The sequence below is a fragment of the Strongylocentrotus purpuratus genome, unplaced genomic scaffold, assembly GCF_000002235.5.
Source record: "Strongylocentrotus purpuratus isolate Spur 01 unplaced genomic scaffold, Spur_5.0 spur5_scaffold_14, whole genome shotgun sequence".
In the NCBI taxonomy this organism is placed as follows: domain Eukaryota; kingdom Metazoa; phylum Echinodermata; class Echinoidea; order Camarodonta; family Strongylocentrotidae; genus Strongylocentrotus; species Strongylocentrotus purpuratus.
Window position 1 is genome coordinate 3,607,329 of NW_022145599.1, and position 18,665 is coordinate 3,625,993.

General features: G+C 37.6%; 1 protein-coding gene across 1 annotated transcript; it reads right to left on the minus strand.

Annotated features, from left to right (window-relative positions):
• Positions 1–8,215: 8,215 nt before the first annotated feature.
• LOC105445429 (bone morphogenetic protein 1-like) lies at positions 8,216–15,957 on the minus strand. The gene is made up of 5 exons (XM_030984940.1): positions 15,931–15,957; positions 14,283–14,529; positions 13,474–13,583; positions 11,067–11,313; positions 8,216–8,349 (listed from the first exon to the last, which is right to left on the minus strand). Exons 1-5 carry the CDS (start codon positions 15,955–15,957, stop codon positions 8,216–8,218), a joined length of 765 nt encoding a protein of 254 aa, XP_030840800.1.
• Between the last annotated feature and the right edge of the window lie 2,708 nt (positions 15,958–18,665).

The window sequence follows — 18,665 nt, forward strand, 5'->3', positions numbered from 1 at the left end:
TCCAATACAACTTACAAGTGTTGCACATTATTTAAAATGTGTTAATGCACCACGTTTCCGCTAGGTGGGTAACCTCCACAGGCCTCTGTACATGCACAATTAAAAGGCGCCAACGTCAACCAAACAGCATAATAGAATGTCTTTCTTAGATTCCGGGCATTCCTAGCTGTTGTCGTGATGGTGAGTTACATGAATAAATTTGAATGACAATCAGTGCACCGGCTCAATAATGTTTCCACCTATATACATTTGCATAATTGTCTTGGTTGTCCAAGGCATTCAGCCTCCACTCGTTATTTTTCTCAATTCGGTTCTACACGCTATCAGAAAAAACAAAACGCAAATGACAAGGCTTGGTGAAAACATGAATCTTCATAAGATATCAATATAGTTCTTTGTTTTAATGCATAATTAGCCATACCTTACAAAGTTGATATGAGAGACCACAACATTTGCGTCGCCGGTGCAGTATGATAAGCATACTTCAAGAAAGTGGTATAGAGAATTAAAGATGATATCATAGATAGTTTATATACATAATTATGTATATAATTATTTGTCTCCAGGGGCGGCGATTCCTGGGGACAAGTCATCCCCATTTTTTTGGGGAAAAGTTGTTTAATAATTGGGCCTAGGTAAATCACATTATCAATGGACATGCGCCATCAAAACTGAAATGTTTTAGGTGAAGTAAAGCGCTTTTAACCCCCCCCCCCCCCCGATGCTTTGAATCTGATTAATTTCTGCCAATAAAACCGGTTTACTAACATATTCAAATTGTGTGCAAGCAAAGGTTGTTCTTAAAAACCTAAAGGCTTGGCCGACAAAGTAACAAATAATGTATGCAGACTGGATTCCAAGTATTGTAGTTCATTCATTATTGAAAGGTTAATGAATACCTCGTCACTAGGTCCCTAGGAAAGAAAACATCCATATATTTGAATGTGTTAGTAAACCGGTCTATTAGAATAAAAGTATCGTCCATGTTATATCTGGTAGGGAGAGGACAGGCCATTGATTAGAAAAGAGATGGACACAATTTTTGTGTTGTTGTTGTTTTAGTTTATAGGCGTTTTCTCATTCAGAAGTGAATATTTACGCCAATCATGACGGAGGGTACAGACTCTGTACCCTCCGTCTACAGAGATACGCAAACAGGTGTAGACAGGCGCGTACGCAGGGGGGGGGGTTTGGGGGGTTAAACCCCCCTTTGGAAATTTTTTGTGTGTAAACCCCCCTAAAAAAAACCTAAAACCCCCCCCCTTTTGGATTTTTTTTTTTTTTTTTTTTTTTTTTTTTTTTAATTATTAAAAAAAAAAAAAAAAAAAAAAAATTATTCCCATGGCCGACCTAAAAAAGGTGACCTTACCCCCCCCCAACGGAGCAAAATGTCAAAATTTCCAATTTCGAGACCAAAAAAAAAAAAAAAAAAAGTGTCCTCTTACCCCCCCCCCCCCCCCCCCCCCCCCCCCCCCCCCCCCCCCCCCCCCCCCCCACCCCCCCCCCCCCCCCCCCCCCCCCCCCCCCCCCGCTTATTCAGCGGTCGGCTGAGTCGTTGCGATTTTTTTGGGACCAAAAAAAAAAAAAAATGTGTCCTCTTACCCCCCCCCCCCCCCCCCCCCCCGCTTATTCAGCGGCTGGCTGAGTCGTTGCGAAATTTTCGGACCGATTTATAAATGTTAAAACCCCCCCCTTGAAAAAATCCTGCGTACGCGCCTGGGTGTAGATAGTATGTTTCGTTATATTTTGTTCACATTCTGGTTATAGACACTGAACATTCTTACTAAATATACATTATGATACACAATTTACAATGAATTAATCGAATAACTGCTAGAAGGGATATATTTCTATTACGTCTAGCCCTCTTTTGTTTATATATTGTATTCACATTCTGCATAATACGCAGACCGTTCGTACTACTACATGTGCATTATTTACATTTATGATATACAGTTTATAATTAATTATAGAAGGATTGATAGAATACCGATCAAATAACGGCTAGAATGTCTAATTAATAATATACATTTAAAAACGAAATTATTTATGCCACTTATAAATTTCACGTTTTTTTTGTTTTTTTTTTTGGGGGGGGGGGGGGGGTTGTGACTCGAGTATGAATAGTGGATTAGTCGAGTTAGGGACTTTGTTAAATACTTAAAGATATAAGCTTTGATATATCAAATTTCAAGAAACATAAATTGTGACAAATCGTTTTTCTCATACTCAAAAAAATTACAAAATTTGGTAAGGGTATGAATAATTTAGTCGTTAACTGTATGCGGGATATTTCTATATATTACGTCTTGGCCTGTTATGTGCTTACATCATAAACATAATATACTTTAATGTTATGGTTAAAAGGTCCATGTTTTATCGGCGCTTCAAATACTCCTTATTCTGTTAAGTATAATTATGAAGCAGAGATTGATCAGGGTCTAATCAGTTTATAGGTCGATGATTCATTATGGTTGGAATGTAACTAATGATTCAAAATTTGAATGTCTAAAAATTGTCTCGAAATATTGCAAGAAATATTACGTGTCTCCACTTTGACGTTCGATTCACTTTGAATAATAAAGCAATAACTAGAAAGTGCTGTTAACACAAGATTATACCTAGCTAAAGGTAGTTTTTATTCTATATACAAACAGAATATCCAGTGATTATTATTATCATAATTATGACGCACATCACCCAGGGTGTTTTAACTATTTATTTGGTATTACTATATTAGCTAGGTTTATATTTACATTTCAATAATATTTAAGTGCAGTAATATACAGTTACATAATGAGCTATTCTGAATACACTTCAAAAATGTTTCTTGGCACCACCATGGCCTATAGCAAAGCATTAGAATAAAGACTAGCTAATATCAACTGAAATGTCTTGCCATAATAAATTACTCCATTTCAATCAGCTTGATATCTTATTCATTTGCCGACCTTCTATCAAAGCTTGACAGGGGCAACGTAGCCATTTTAAATAAAAAATGACGAAGCCGTTTGCCCAAGACAGTATGCACAAGCTAAGGGGAAAAAACGAAGAAGGAGGAAATCCCTACATTTCAATTGTGTCGACAGGATTTATGAAAATGTTTGGGGAAAATTAATGATATGACAAGTTTTTTTTAATGAAATATTTCTATCTGCCAACATAGTGAAAAGAAAAAGGATAAAAATTGTTGACAAAACACATGATGATTTGAGTTAGAAAAGTAATAAATATGAGAGGGAGATGTCACGTTGCTAGCATCCCCCCCCCGGGTAACGCCCCCTACAAAATAATGTATTTCCACGTACATAGCATATCTCCTCATTTCCCACTATCGGCATTTCGTGTGCTGCTAGTTTGACTCTGTCTTGAGCGATCATAGATGAGTTTCCTGACTCTTCTGTTCATCCCAAATGCGGCAAAGATGATAACACCCTGCAGAGAGTTGATGATGATGTAGACATACCAGAGTGACTTGTGATAAGTATTAGCGGCAATGAACCCGAAGCCCCAGCCGAATCCAAGCAGAGCTGAGATCTTTGAAGGAGAAAGGAGAAACAGAGAAATTAAGTGCTTGCGCACTGTGACACACTGTATGAGCTCAAGATTGATAAAGAACAGCTTTAGAACTTTCGATTAAAAAAAAACACCGTATCTGGAAGACCACCTCCAGGGCAATCAACCCTAGACACCTAACCCCTGGACAACCAAGACAACATTATTCCCACTTTATCAATCGGCAAACTACGGGATAGAGGCTAGTTGTGTCCGGAGGAAGAGGTCTGGAGCCGTTGTCCTAGAGAGCGATTGTCCGTTATGGTAGTTGCCAGGAGGTAACTTTATGGTGGTAATTGTTCTTCGGGACTTATCTGAGGGAGTGTTTTTCTTTTCCTTAGTTTTTGTTTAAAAAATATTTAATTCATTTATTATTATATATTATATTTTCTCTTTTTTTTGGGGGGGGGGGAGGGTATAATTTCATTGGGTAAGTTATCGAGGTCAGTACGAGTGATATCATGATTTGGAAAGAGATAGGCCTACATTATATCGTCTCGATTGGAGTTGAATATTCGTAATTCATTAGCAAGGAACGACGACAATAAAAAGAAAACGGAGAAATATTAAGCATTTGGAAAGCCACGATGTATACCTTTAGATAAACAAGTGCTTCCATCCTTGACTGTCTCGATTGGCTCTTCCGTAGACTTTCCGCCTGTCTCAGGTTTCTACGAAACCCGAAAACGATCCAGATACACAGTATGAAGTTGACTAGAAGGCTGATAGCCATGGGTCCAAGCATCACTGCAAAGTTGGCATTCATTGGGTAGATCCAACAATGTCGTGTTCCTCCGTAGTGAAGGATGATGGGTCCAGTCTCGCCACCAGAGGCGAAGTGTACAGCAACGCTTGCTAAGACGATGAGGGCTGGTAACCCGATGGCGTATACATAAAAGAATGCCATTCTCCTACAGGTACTGTCGTTGTCCGACTTGGATCTAAGGGCATCGACGAGAGCACACTTCAAGTTCCAGGCCAGTACGTTGGTCCAAAAGAAAGACGACAGGAAAGAAAAATGTCCTATGATTGCTATGGTCTGACAGAGAACCGGCCAAGTTGTGAGGTAATTCGTGCCATACTCGATAATAACCTGAGAAATCATAAGAGTGACGAGGAAATGTATCATGATCAAACCCTGGATATTTCTGAGAGAAGGAAGGACCAAGTAAATCACCAGCGTGGCGAAGAGACACATGGATGATATCCCAAAAGCGATATTAGAAACTAGACGCTGAGTGTTGGTAAAGTCAAAGAAAGACACATAGTCAGACCAACACAGTTTTACTGATCCGTCTTCTTGAAGGGTGTAGTCAGACGGTTGAAAGACAAGTTTGTCAAATATGAGTTTGTTTTCACTGGTAATGACAAACGTACCGGGCTGTATCACACGGGACAAACAATCTTGGAAAGGATGGATGACTCCACACACCATCAGAACATCACGAGAAGAGTAAAGACCAGATGTCCCATTAACGTCAAGTATTGTCGTCCTTCTGGAAAATGATGGCACAATGTAGCGATCATCGAACTGAACCAGGGTCAGATTGCTTGATCGCAACGGTTGGAAATTGTTGTAATCATCGTAGAATTCTTCAAATGGACAGAGATCAATGTCACCTTTAAATGGAACGTATGCACAACCTTCTGTAAAATAAAACTGAAAGTCTGAACAGGACGATCTCGGGTTAAATTCAATGTCCATCCAATATTTGTTCTTATTTTAATGACACGGTACCCCTGACTATTGTTGGGGGAATAGATCTCTCTGATCATATATGAAGCGTTATCTATGTCGATTCCCAGATAATTCAATTCAACTCCAAAATGCGCTATAGTGTCAGTCATATTGTAACAGGAAGTCTTTCCATCTGCTAAGATGTAGGCATAGCTAACGTTCCACCTTTCATACGCGCATGGTGGCCAGCTTATTGGTACTGGAACGCAACTACCATCTTGATTTGAGAAACCATCAGGGCAAGTAAACCCTAAAACTAGATTGGATGGTATGAATACAACTGGATAGCGGCTGTTCACATTAGAATCAGGTTCTGCTGTAATGAAAATAATTGGTGACCGATCATCTGTCAGTGGTACCGTACATGAAATGCTATTCAAATCAGATATATCATGGCCGTCATTATTACATATTAAGCAAAACTCATTCCAGTATACACTTTCTCCAGAAGACACAAGACCAATACCTGCCTGGCATAGCATTGAGACCGTACTATTGAGGGAACTGTCGTTCAATGAACAAGACCCTATGATGGTGTTTGGTGAAATACATTCTCTGGGTGAAGGATGGTGTCCACTCGATCCCACTAAGTTACCACAAAGTGTCTTGTTATCTTCTTCTATCTCTAGACCTGAATGAACTTCATGAACAGACGAGTTATAAAAGACTTCATCAGACTCGTTGCATGCCCTTAATTCCATATATTGACTTAACGACCAACCCTCCTCCGTAAGCTCGTTACAAGTGGCACAAGCGAAGTTTCGAAAGAAGATTGGATTTCCGTCCATTTCCGCATCGTGTACCTGCACGACTTCCATGACATCAGGATCTGACTTCTCACAAAGCCTTCTCGTTTCATCATTCGACCACCAACTCGGACATGCGCTGACGAGCAGGTAGTCGACCACCATGGCTTGGTAGTTCGAGTTGTTGGTAATCATCCAGATACGTGTGCATCGCCATAGATCCAGAGCTGGAAGGTTCATTGTTACGTTCATGGTTTGATTATTGAAGGGTTGTATGCCATGACAACAATCTTGAAACCAATGACATACATCATCACAATGACAGAACGTCTTAGTGTTTTCGTCTAGAGCGTCTTCTGAGTCGTTTGACGAGGTGTTTGATGAAATGACAACTTCTTGATCTGTAAATTAAACATGATCATTTTAAGAGGCTGTCACCACAGGACATAATATATATTCCCCGTGCATTTTGTTTCTATTCCGCGTGCATTTTTGGTTATGTTATATAAAACAAATAATGAATGTTTTTCATTCGTTCAATAGTGCGAATATTTTCATTCGTTGAAAGATTTACGTTCTTTCCAACGAGGCATTATTTGTATACTATACTTTACATATGCTATACTATATTAGAATATGTATAGTATAGTATACAAGAAATAATAACTTGTACAGAGTACTCAAAGAATGGTAGCACAGGCTGCATAATATGCTCATTGAATTAAGTGCAGCTATACACTTCATCATGTAGTAATTCGAATAAGCCTTCATAATTTATTCTCGGTTAGCAATAATATCTAGAGTAACAGAACCAGGTATACGACAAAATGCATCAAAATCCAGCCGTATTCCTAAAAAAAGAGATTTCTTTATGTTCATGTATGTATGTATATAACAATATATATTATTATTTTGTATGTCTATACATGTATATATAAGGGAAAACAAAGAAATTACTAAACAACAATTGCAAATACAAAACATACGATTTCTCGGCTTTAAGCCATTGTTAAGTAACGACAAATTTATTCAAAACTTCAATTCTTCAAAACCTGAAAAAGGGGTACAACCGTTGCTAAGTGCGCTCAGTTCAGAAAATGAAGAGGATATATATGAAAATATACATAATATATATATATTAGTTTGTATGTATTATTCTCGGGGGGGGGGGGGGGCAACAGCCATCTCTTTTTGTCACATTTGACGAAATTAGACGGGCAAACAAAATGTATTATATTTATTTCTTGTATCATGTAAAAGTAAAAGTAAATTTGACGAGAAAATAAGACAATTATCAAATGTCCTTTTTTTAGGTTTAATAGTGACTGGTGATTCTTAACTCAAATTGAACTACTTGACAAGCAATAGGTTTATTTATTACGAATTGGTTTTCCAAAGCCACCACATTTCCCTTTTCCCCATGCTGCGTCATTTTCCCTACTCTAGATTTCTTTGATTTGAATATGCAAGGCAGTGACAATGGGATGCAATACACGTATCTCATAATTGTATGTTTATGGCATTCCCATAACAGCATGTTTGTTTAGCTCCAAACTATTCTAACAGTTTTACTGTCTTGCTTGATCTATCAAACAACGTATACATAATGTAAGCTGAAACGTAAACGGAATGCAGATCACCAGCGAGTCACTCAATAAACGAATGAAGCTACGCCCATTTATTTTATTGGTATATCTACAAATGAGCATCCACCAAGACCACCAACACAGACTCGGTATAATTCAACACCTGTACATTCATTGGCTAATATCATTACGAGGATTGCGCATGTGTAAATGGCGTTTTTGCTTATCGTTGTTAAGGCTCAATATTAATCTCCTTATGTGGAATGATATTTCCGAAGGGATTATCATTGCCAACGTCATACGTCTTTTCTTGCACCATAATCTCAACTTTAACCTCCGGTTTTGCGAGCGAGGGAAGTGAGCGAGGAAAAAAAACTTCATTCAGAGGAAATGGTGCAAATTACACAATTCTTAAGCTAAATGGATTCTTTCTTTTTTTTTAACTTTTTCACTATTCCTTAAATTCCATTTAATTTTTCTCAAATTTCGAGGAATTATTTCATTTCCTAAAAATTTCCTTCACAAAGCCCAAATTTCCTTAAATTTCCTGAATTTCGGGAAAAATTAAGGCACTTATAGTACCATTTTTCTTAAGACGCTCGATTGTCAAAGCGGTCATGGAGGGGACGGCGAGGATGTGTCAAGTGTTCCTCGCGTTGATTGGTTACTTGTGATGGGCGTGTCTCGCTACGCAGACCTTCCAGATCTGACCAGGCACTGTTAGCTGCGACATCCGCATAATTATTATTGGATATTAACCCGTCAAGTTCATTTGGCGTTAATTTCCGAGTGTTTCAGGAGACGTGTTCATCGTTTCTCATTTCGCTGTCTGAACAGAATTAAGCAATTTGTATTGTGATCATAAATATATTTTCGAAAAATAAATAAACAGACTTTTTGTAATACTGAATCTTTTATTCACGTTTTTATTTCTTTTTGAGACGTTCGGGAAGAAAGACAACTTTTCAGAAAAAACTACATAAACTATTGTGCTGCTGGATGAACAAATGTCGTATTTGAGTTATAAAGACAACACAGCAAGGAAGATGAGCAAAATCTTTTGACAACCTAAACTGTAGTGTTTTTGAATTGTTGCTTCACGTTTTCAATACTTTTTGTCTTCTGAGAGTTTACTTTATTTGAGAAGTAAAGACAGCATCGCAAGTACAAGTACAATCTATCAACTTTTGCTCGACTGGATTTTATCCAAAAAATTGGGATTTCTTTTCCATTGGTCAAAATGGTGAGTCCTCGCCTTTATTTTTTTAATTACAAACAAATGCATATATATAGTCAGACTATATATAGTCAGCTCCTAGAAACATCAAATGAGTTTTATGTCAAAGAAATGATGTAGAAACATATTATACAGAGACCTGCTGTTATCTGGTTATTTGATCCTCCGACAGAGCTGTAATAGTTTTAATTGCTTTAGAACCTAGTGGATAGCCAATAACTGTTTTACATGTATATTTGAAAGGCATCCAAAAACACACAATATATTATTTGTTACAGTCAACTTTTGCTAGTGTGATCGGAAGTCGTCGGAAGGCCTCAAAATCCATCTTTTCAAGCAAATGCGTAGTCCATAACTATTGAAGGAGCGGGCGCATTTGAATGTTTGAAACAGATAAATGACGCCATACAAGTGCCGTGGATCATGGGATCATCATCATCACAATATTTTTAATAGGCCATTTAGTAATGTAACCAAATTTATTCCTGTGAAGCGCCTCGATACGTATTACTGCATCTCAATAGTCAGAATTCAAATCGGATACATTAGTTGTTGCTAGGTAGGACAAACATAAGTCTTGCTCTACCTATACAAAACGCCATATATGCAAATCGCGTTCTGGCTATTGAAATTAAATTATTCGTAGCAGGTGAATGAAATAATTCGTATCGAGACACTGAAGTAAACATTTGGTTACATTACGAAAATGACCTATTGACAAGGACTAAGATCTTGAAGGTGGTAGTCTATTTATAAGATGTATCTGCAGCGAGGTAGAGTTATACCTGCCCTGAAATAGCAACACGTAGCCTTTGTATTCTGATGTACATGTACTTCAGTTTTCAGTCAGGTAACTGTGCTGCACTTATCATTGTAAATTAATACACATTTTAATCATCGAACTTAAACCTATATCATCACATAATATGAAGCCTTTTCCATTTCTTTTTTTCACATGTAAAGGACAAAGATCTCATACGAGGCGTGATTCTTGTTTTCCTGACATGTGTATTCTTCGGTACGTATGATTCTCGTCAACGATGATTATTTTTTATCATTTTTAAAATGATGCGTGCGACACAGTGAAAATTCGCTTTAGATGTACTTTAAATGCCCTCCCAATTTGCAATCGCTGTAAATACTCGGAATTTCTATACTATTTATGTGTTGAAAGATGAACAGTAAGTTGTTCTTGTTGTCATAATTACATTCAAGTTGAAAACATCGTCCTATTAGGAAAAGATTATAGTTCAAGTTAAATGTCTTTTTAATGTTTTCGTTTTATTGTTGATTACAGTTTTGCCTGTATTTATTTTCAGTGTTAGTGAAATTAATTCAAATAAAAGAGTAATCTTGAACCCGTGTGACACGTCTTTTATCATTCAAGAGCCAAATCGTCTCTCTCTCTCTCTCCCTCTCTCTCTCTCCCCTCTCTCTCTCTCTCTCTCTCTCCCTCTCTCTCTCCCCCTCTCTCTCTCTCTCTCTCCCTCTCTCTCTCTCTCTCTCTCCCTTCGTCCTCCTATGTAAATATGCCTGTCTCCACCTGTCTGACTCTTTCTGTCTCGATTGCTCTCCGTCTCTCTATCCGTGTCTCTATCTTAATCCGTCTCTGTTTTATCTCTCCCTCTCTCTATCTCAGACACACACAGACACACACACCACAGGCACACGCGCACACACACACACGCACACATACACACACATACAAAAAATCACGCACAACCTCACACGCACAGGTAATCATCACCTAGAAGGTAATTTCCTACGAAGTTATTTTCCGGGGGGTGATTGTCCAGGGGATAATTGTCCTAGAACCGTCACCAGACTGTGGATCACATGGTTCGCGGTTCGAGTCTCGCTTCAGCAGTAGTCTGATTTGGCAAGACATTAATCTACAATTGCCACACTCAATCGACTCGAGTGAAATAATTCCTTGAAATGCTAGAGTGCCGCTGGCAGCCATGCTGAAGCGTGTCAAGTCTGACAGCCAAGGCGCCATACAAGAACGGTTCTACTCACTATTATTATTACAGTCAAAAAAATTGTTCTACTGAAAAATGTATTTTAAACATATGGTTATATACCTGGTAATTATGATAATCAATGCAAATTCTCTTCAAATTATACAATGATTTTTTTAAATTTCGTCAGTTGATACTTTTCATTTACGATGTAAAGTAAAAGTAAAGTGAAATGACACCTACCTCTGAAATTAAATATAACTCTGAATCCCGTCGAGGTAATTGAACCATCCGAGGAGAATACAATTGTCATGTCGTGACCCGATGATATAAGTTCTTCCGTAGGCACCTCTTCCCCGCAGAAACGCCCGATCTCGGGTGCGAGATCACCCGCCCCATCGTAGACGATCACTGAATCATAGATACATTCATCGTTAAACTCGATGCCCATGTCGAAAAATACAAGTGATACGATTTGACCCATAGGAGCCTGCACAAAAAGAGCAAAAAAGGAGTAAGAAATATAGAGCATCATCACATCTTTAATAGTATAGGGTGGATATTGCGATAGATCAGCATAAAAAATTAATAATAACAATATTCCGCTTTTATATAGCGCCCAATACATCGATACTACGATGTGCCTAAGCGCTTTACAGATATATTACCCCGGTCATCGGATTCAGGCTTTCCCGCACACAATTTATGCACATTCTCCACTCCCTGGGGAGCATCCCGGCCAGTCGCTATTTTTCAAGCGCACACATGCCAGGCACTCATAAACGGCAAATTGTTAAAGGGATAGTTGATGCCTTCGCAAATGCCTTCGAAGTACATGGTTATTGCTATCATTTTTCATCTATGTCATTTCTAGTGCCCTTTTAGAACATATTACTGCTATGAAGGTAATTTTAGACCCCAAAATGTGTGAAATTTAGCCAATACGATCATACCAATTCAGCTCCACTTTCAAAAACATACGGTTACCGTTAATTAATTATTTAATTAAAAATAACAATACGGTGAACAACACGAAAATGCCAACAAAAAGCCAACATCGGCATTGGCTGAAATACAACGTAAAAGGCGCTGTTTTTCCGAACGGCTTTTTCAATTTATCTAATATTTGTGGTGATACACAAGTATTAGAAATCGTTATATTTATGGATATTTCAGCCGTCTCTGAATCGATTTTGATCAAACAATGATGATTTTGTCATTTGAATTGTATGTTCTTTCAAATTTAACACTCAGTTTTTCATAATCTCACAACAAATTATTTTGTGTATAGCGCCCTCTGCAACAGAACTCAACTATCCCTTTGAAGAGAAGGAAGGGATGTTGGAAAGGTGGACAAAATAACAATTCATGAGTTTTTCCATTCTATTCTTATCTTAGTATGGAACAGTATCCTGGAACAAAAACGTCTGCTGAAGACTGGACTGTTCTTCACATACCACTTTATTTTAAAAGTGACAAGATAATTTATAGCTGAAGGGTTTGGACCAAAAACATGCTACATGACTGGTTTTCTCCAATATAGATATTGATGTGCAGTGTATGTGGCTCTTACCAAAACTGAGTCAATTTCCTGTCATTTTAATGATTCCAAAAACCTCACAGTATACACATAATTAGTGGTAAATATATTTTGTCAACCACGTCCAGTAGTTATCAACTAAAGCGCAGACTTCAGGGTGCTTCGTGCTTCTTGAGGGGATCGCTCGCTAATCATAATTCGAGAAGAGCGTCGCTATTCACGCTCTTCTCGTATTATGAATAGCGACCTTCATTTCGTATCATGAAAAGCGGTAATCACGAGTAGTGACCCCCAATATAAATTGTGAATAGGGCCCCTTCATTGTGTTTATGAATAGCGAGCTCGATTTCGTATTATGAATAGCGGTCCTTACACGAATCATGATCCTCAATTTGAATTATGAATCACGACCCTCATCTCACATTATGAATAACGGTCCTTATGCCTTTATGAATAATGACCCCCCTTTCGGTTTTATGTATAGCGGTCCTTACGACTAGCGGGTTACCCCCTTTATGAAGTCCCCTTGTTTCCTGAGTTGAAAAAAGGAGAAGGCTTTCTAAACTCAAGGTATATACAGATTTGCTCTTTGTTATATTTAGGATTTAGTATCTCGTGCGACGGTGTGAAAATGTCACTCATTAACACGACCAAATATATCAGACAAAACAAACCGATAAATTAAAAATTGGATTGTGAAGTTTCCCATTTTGCTTGCTTGAACTATAAACTGGTTAATTTGCGCAATTTTGTCGAAAAAGGTTCACACTTCTGAAGTGCAAGACGTAACACTATTCTTTAAAACCGAATTCTAACATTAACCAATGAAATAAGATATATATGCTTTTACTATCGTTAACAGTAGGTATATGTTGACATTCTGAATTAGTCATTTGGATTAGGCATTAGGTAATTCCAGTAGACATTAGAAATTAGTGAAGACAATAAAATTATTGCACAGGTCATAGCGTAGATAAGATAAATATTTGCTATAACCTCTATGTAATGAATAAACGTAACGGAGGCAGAATAAAACCATGTAAATATAGGACCATTGTTCCACGTAATGAGTCCTTCTCAAACTGAAGACTGGTAGATACCTCTTCTCACCTGTATATGAGTGACACATTCTACGGCTTCAGGGTACTCAAATGGATAGTTGGGCGATGTTACCTCTCCAGGCGCTGTTGTGTACATGGCGTTGCAAGTCCCATCGTTCTCTGAAATACCTATAAAAATAAATCATTTACTTTAACTAAATTTTTAAGCAGTAATGAAAAATCGTATAGAGCCCTAAACATGAATTGGCATAGGGATCAAAGAATAAACAGGACCGCGGTTTAATTTTTAAATGGTATATTTGTAAAAAATAATCTGGGATCATTCATGCTCCATTTCGAATACTTTGTAGAACATCAAAATCTGAAATGAACTAATAAAAGTCAAAAGGAGAAGATAGTAGTTTTTTAAAAATTAAAAAAAATCTTCATCAGATGAGTTTGAAAGTGATAGTCTCGCTATCGTGATCACAATCTCCAAGTGGACAGAGCAGAAAGTGAGAAACGTCGACTGTTCTAATGATGTTATCGCCTTTTCAACAATCGATATTAACAGGAGAAAACAAACAATAATTGGGTCTTATTTACCGAGGGTATCCACGTCAGCATTAATACTGTTATTCCTGCATGCGTGTCGTGCAATTATATTACCCTATCAGTTGCCTGGCACTCATTTACAACTGGGTGGAGAGTGCCAAATGCGGATTAATGTCTTGCCAAATTATTTGTATGCCTTGTTGGGACTCGAACCATCAACCCTTGAATTGAGAGTCAAGTGAATGAACCACTAAACCACGACATCTTCACATACAAATTATTACCCGTAAAGATAAGAAATTAGAACAAAATAATATACTATACCTTGGACAAAATCGAAAGATGCTTTGTATCCGCGATCATTTTTCGATCCATCCGAAGAAAAGATGACCGTCATATAAGGACCATGTGATACCATAGAGACGCCGGGAAAATGACCACAGAAGTAACGTAGTGATGGGAAGCCATCGTTTGGACCGTCATAAAGACCTACCCAATCATACCGACAATCGAAGTGGTCTTCGATGTCAAGCTCGATGAAAGTGAAGAGTACGGTGTAACTTGTAGGTGCCTGACGATAAAATTGATAGAAATAAACATTTAAAACAATTTTTTTTTAAACAAAGGTATAGGCAGTGACGAGGATTCTAAATAAACATTTTAGTTAATTCTCTGCATCATCTGAACAAAATGTTTCTCTTGGTGACTGAAAAGCTTGCCAGAGACTTGTCTATTATAGCAATTAAAATTAATGTATGAACAAGTGAATTCCATCTACAGAGATGCCATCATACATAGGAAGTGAATCAACTAGTTGGTTTGGTAACCTATGGTTTGGTAACCAGTTTGGTAACCTATGGTTTAGGAGAGAAAAATGCATTAGTAAATGTCTATCGTTTGTAAGATTGCGGAAGTTGACCTGACAGTACATTTCAGTATATATTATGCATGTATTCACCTGTTAGACATAACGGTATCTGTATAGATGGATGTCACTATGCATAGACTGGAGACTGGACACTATATTTATTTAGTTTTTGTGTCTGGTAAGCTGCTGGCCAGCTTTTGAGTCATCAAGAGAAACCTTGTCAAGAAGTATGCATGAAGTTCATAAACAGATCTATTGATCCTGGCATTTAATTTAACAAAGAGTTAGGGTAAGGGTTAGGGTTAGCCTGTAAGGTATAGTTTTAAGTCCACGGTAGAAGTTTAGAATTCGTGAAGCGCGTGATATCATTGAGCGATACATGAGGAAGTGGGTGTGGGTGTGAGTGTGGGTTTCGAGTGTGAGTTCGAATGGGCAACTGAGGGCAAGTAAGCATATCTTGATTAAATATAAAGTAGTTAGACTTTTGTTTTCTGTAAATTTGAAATGTTTCAGATTTCACCGATAATCATGAGTTCTAATAAAACTTACCGTATCAAAGCAAAGCAATAACACATACCCTACAAATTAAAATGAAAGTTGTTAATATTTTGCAATATAGTAATTGATTCTATTAATTTTTTATCATACATGTGCATGCCAATACCTTTCCAAACTACTTTTAACAAAAACAAGCCTCGGCCTGCCCATCTTGAATGTAATCGAATTGAAAGTCGATTTCTTTCTGAAATATTTTTCTCGCGATTTAAAGGAATATTAAATACTACCTGGATCACTATAAAGCATCTTGCATTGTCTGGATAATTCGACGGATAACCGGGTGACGTCACTACTCCAGGGGCTTCGGATAAAGTTATGTTACACGTGTTCACTGCAATATGAACATCAGAAATATGAGTATTAACTATTATATCCCTACAAAAATAAGCTTTTGTCTATAAAGTTTGGGTAATTTATTTTTACCTCTTTTTATGAAATGAATAGTGAAAAAAATAAAAGATCCATGAATATCCCAAATGTACGATCATATCCGAAACTAAAAACTCTTTATTGTGAAAGCTTATATTTGAATGACTTACATCTTACAAGTGCAAATACAATGTTGTCGCTCATGGCGTGGCAGGTTCAACTTATAAAGTAGGGTGCAATAAAAATAGTTTTTTGAAGAAGAAATCTTCAGATATATACGTTAAAATGGGCAGTTTATTATAGAGAAAGTCTTTGCCTTATCATGGTAGCTCGGCTAAAGGGGTAATAATATGATTGCAGGCCCCTCAAGGAGAACTTCAATATTGATACTGATCGCGGCTACCCCTTGGTAAACGAGACATATTATTATTATTAGCATCACTAAGTTAGTTTTATATATATATAGAAAGACGTTAAAGGAAGCGAATTGATACAATATTCATACCTTTAGCATTATCCTGAGCTTCTGAAACGGGCAAACACATTAAAACGAGAAAAGACCACCAGAAAACGGCCATGATGAAGAGCGAGACGAAATAAAATGTTTCCTAGTTCACCATGATATCCAAACTGCTCCAGACCTCTTTACAACCAAACTATCGTCAAAATGGTATACTTTTATCATGTCGCGTCGCCTGTTATATCTCACATGGTCAGCTATAGAATTTTCACGGTTTCCTTGCTTAGAAATATTGGATTTATCCTTCTGGTCATTTCTCTTTAATAGACGCCTCGCTACCATGTCACGATCAATTAAACAAAGTGCTTCTCTTAATTTCACTTCAGCTAAAATCACTTTGACCAACAGAGCAATATCATAGAGGAATTGGAGAGAGAGGGAGAGAGAGAGCGAGAGAGAGAGAGACAGAGAGAGACAGAGAGAGACAGAGAGAGGGAGAGAGAGAGCGAGAGAGAGAGAGAGAGAGAGAGAGGGGGGGGGGGGGGGGAAGTAAAATACCGACTGTACCAAGGATATATTCCTTTTCTTACTTTCTTTCTTTCTTTCTTTCATTGTCCCCCTTTGGTCTCTTCTGTATGGAGGTTATATATTTTATATGCTTTATAGAATCAAACGTGTTATAATGACAGCATTATTCAGATCAAACCGTAAGCTCCCCCCCCCCCTCTCTCTCTCTCTCTCTCTCTCTCTCTCTTTCGCCCTCCTAACATTTCCATTTCTCTCTCTCTGTATCCAACTCTCTCCCGTCTCTCTCCTTCCCTCCTGATTTCACTTTTCTCTCCTATTTCCCTCTCTTTCTCCATCACCTCTTCTCTCACGCTTAATACTAGATCAACTAAATGGGAGGCTTTTAACTAGTGGTGGTCATTTGTCTGGAATAGATACCAAAGTAGACAACCATCAATATCCGTATCTTAATTGGCAAAAAGATGCGCCTGCTTGCCCTCAAGCAATAAATGGAAAGTGACGAACTTCTCTTTAGCAAGAAGTATGGCAAAGTGGTGTTCATTTTTTTTTTGTCATTATAGACAGTTAATCAAGAACATGCTTGATCAGGGTCTGAAATGATTTGTTACAGGTTAATTTAAGATATAAAAGCGAAAAAGTAGGCCACGGTTGAAATTATTTTCACGATAGCTTGGAGTTCCATATCAGATGTGTTAAAAGACGAATTTTCATTTATCTCTTTATCTATGTTCCATATAGCCAAAAGGTACTTTCCTGATTTATTATGTTCTCAAATTAATTTGCAAATATATCTTTCATTTGCTACACGACGAACAAAAAGACCCGAACGCGCAATTTAAGTTCCCGGCAAAAGGTCGTGCGTAGCGCTACGAGACCTTTTGCCGGTCAACCGACGAAATTTGACAATGCAGATCAATTTTGTGATTTATATTTTCTTAGTAAATCATTGACAAATATGTTATATATGTCTGATTATATTTTACATCCAACTTCAGACGTAAAAATAGATATGTTGATATATTTAATTAATAACCAGGAAATAACTTGTATAATTTTGCATGTATTTATATGTACGATCTCTGACCTCGTTCAATACTATTTTACCCATCTGTACTCGACTTCAAATGATCTTTGTGTTGGGGTAATTGCAATACTAATAATAAATATTATGATCTAGTTGGTGGCCAGATGCGCATATTGATTATAGATTATCAGTTGATTACTGGTGTCTACTGGATGATCAACCGGTAATCAACTGGTTTTCAAAAGTTATATCAACTGTGTAGTAGTCGAGTGGTTTAAGCACTTGACTTGAAATTCAAAGGTCGTGGTTCGATCCCGACACGGCACTAAAGTCCTTTTGAAAGGCATTAATCTTCGTTTGCCACACTCGAGCCAAGTTAGGTAAATAGGTACCTGGCAGGAATTAATTCCTTGAAATGCTAGAGCGCTGTATAAATGGCAGCTATAATAGGCTAAAGCCGAGGTAATAATAAATGCGCCTCGGAATAGAATTATCTAGATAGACGGCGCTATATAGAAATGCCTATTATTATTATTATTAAATCTACTGTTTTTCAACTGGTTCTCAACTGGTAAATCAACATGAAATATCAACTGGTCTCAGATGTCCGCTGGTTTTCAACTGGTCCCAGTTAGCGGTATATCAAACTTTCAACTGGTTTTTCGACCTGCATATCTGTCGTGATTCCGTCGTTGAGCCGTACAGGGCCGAAAGTGCCTTTTGGGGAATATTGAGTGAGGAAATCATCGATTTGTGACCGGTAAACAAAGAGATTAAGTCTGGTTTTAACCAACAACAAAACAAGAAAAAAGTTTTAATGACAAAGAATGAAAATTCTTTTCATATACGATAAATCTGTCGTTCTTTAATTGTGCTCGATTAATCTCTCCTTTCCAGGCA

Bases quoted from the DNA above. Each gene is read 5' to 3' on its own strand.
- LOC105445429 (XM_030984940.1), bottom strand. From the start codon at position 15,957: ATGAGCGACAACATTGTATTTGCACTT. The intron at 11,314-13,473 runs GTGAGAAGAGGT...CTTTTTGTGCAG, and splicing joins AATGTGTCACTCATATACAG to GCTCCTATGGGTCAAATCGT. The intron at 8,350-11,066 runs GTAGGTGTCATT...CGGATGTCGCAG, and splicing joins AGTTATATTTAATTTCAGAG to CTAACAGTGCCTGGTCAGAT.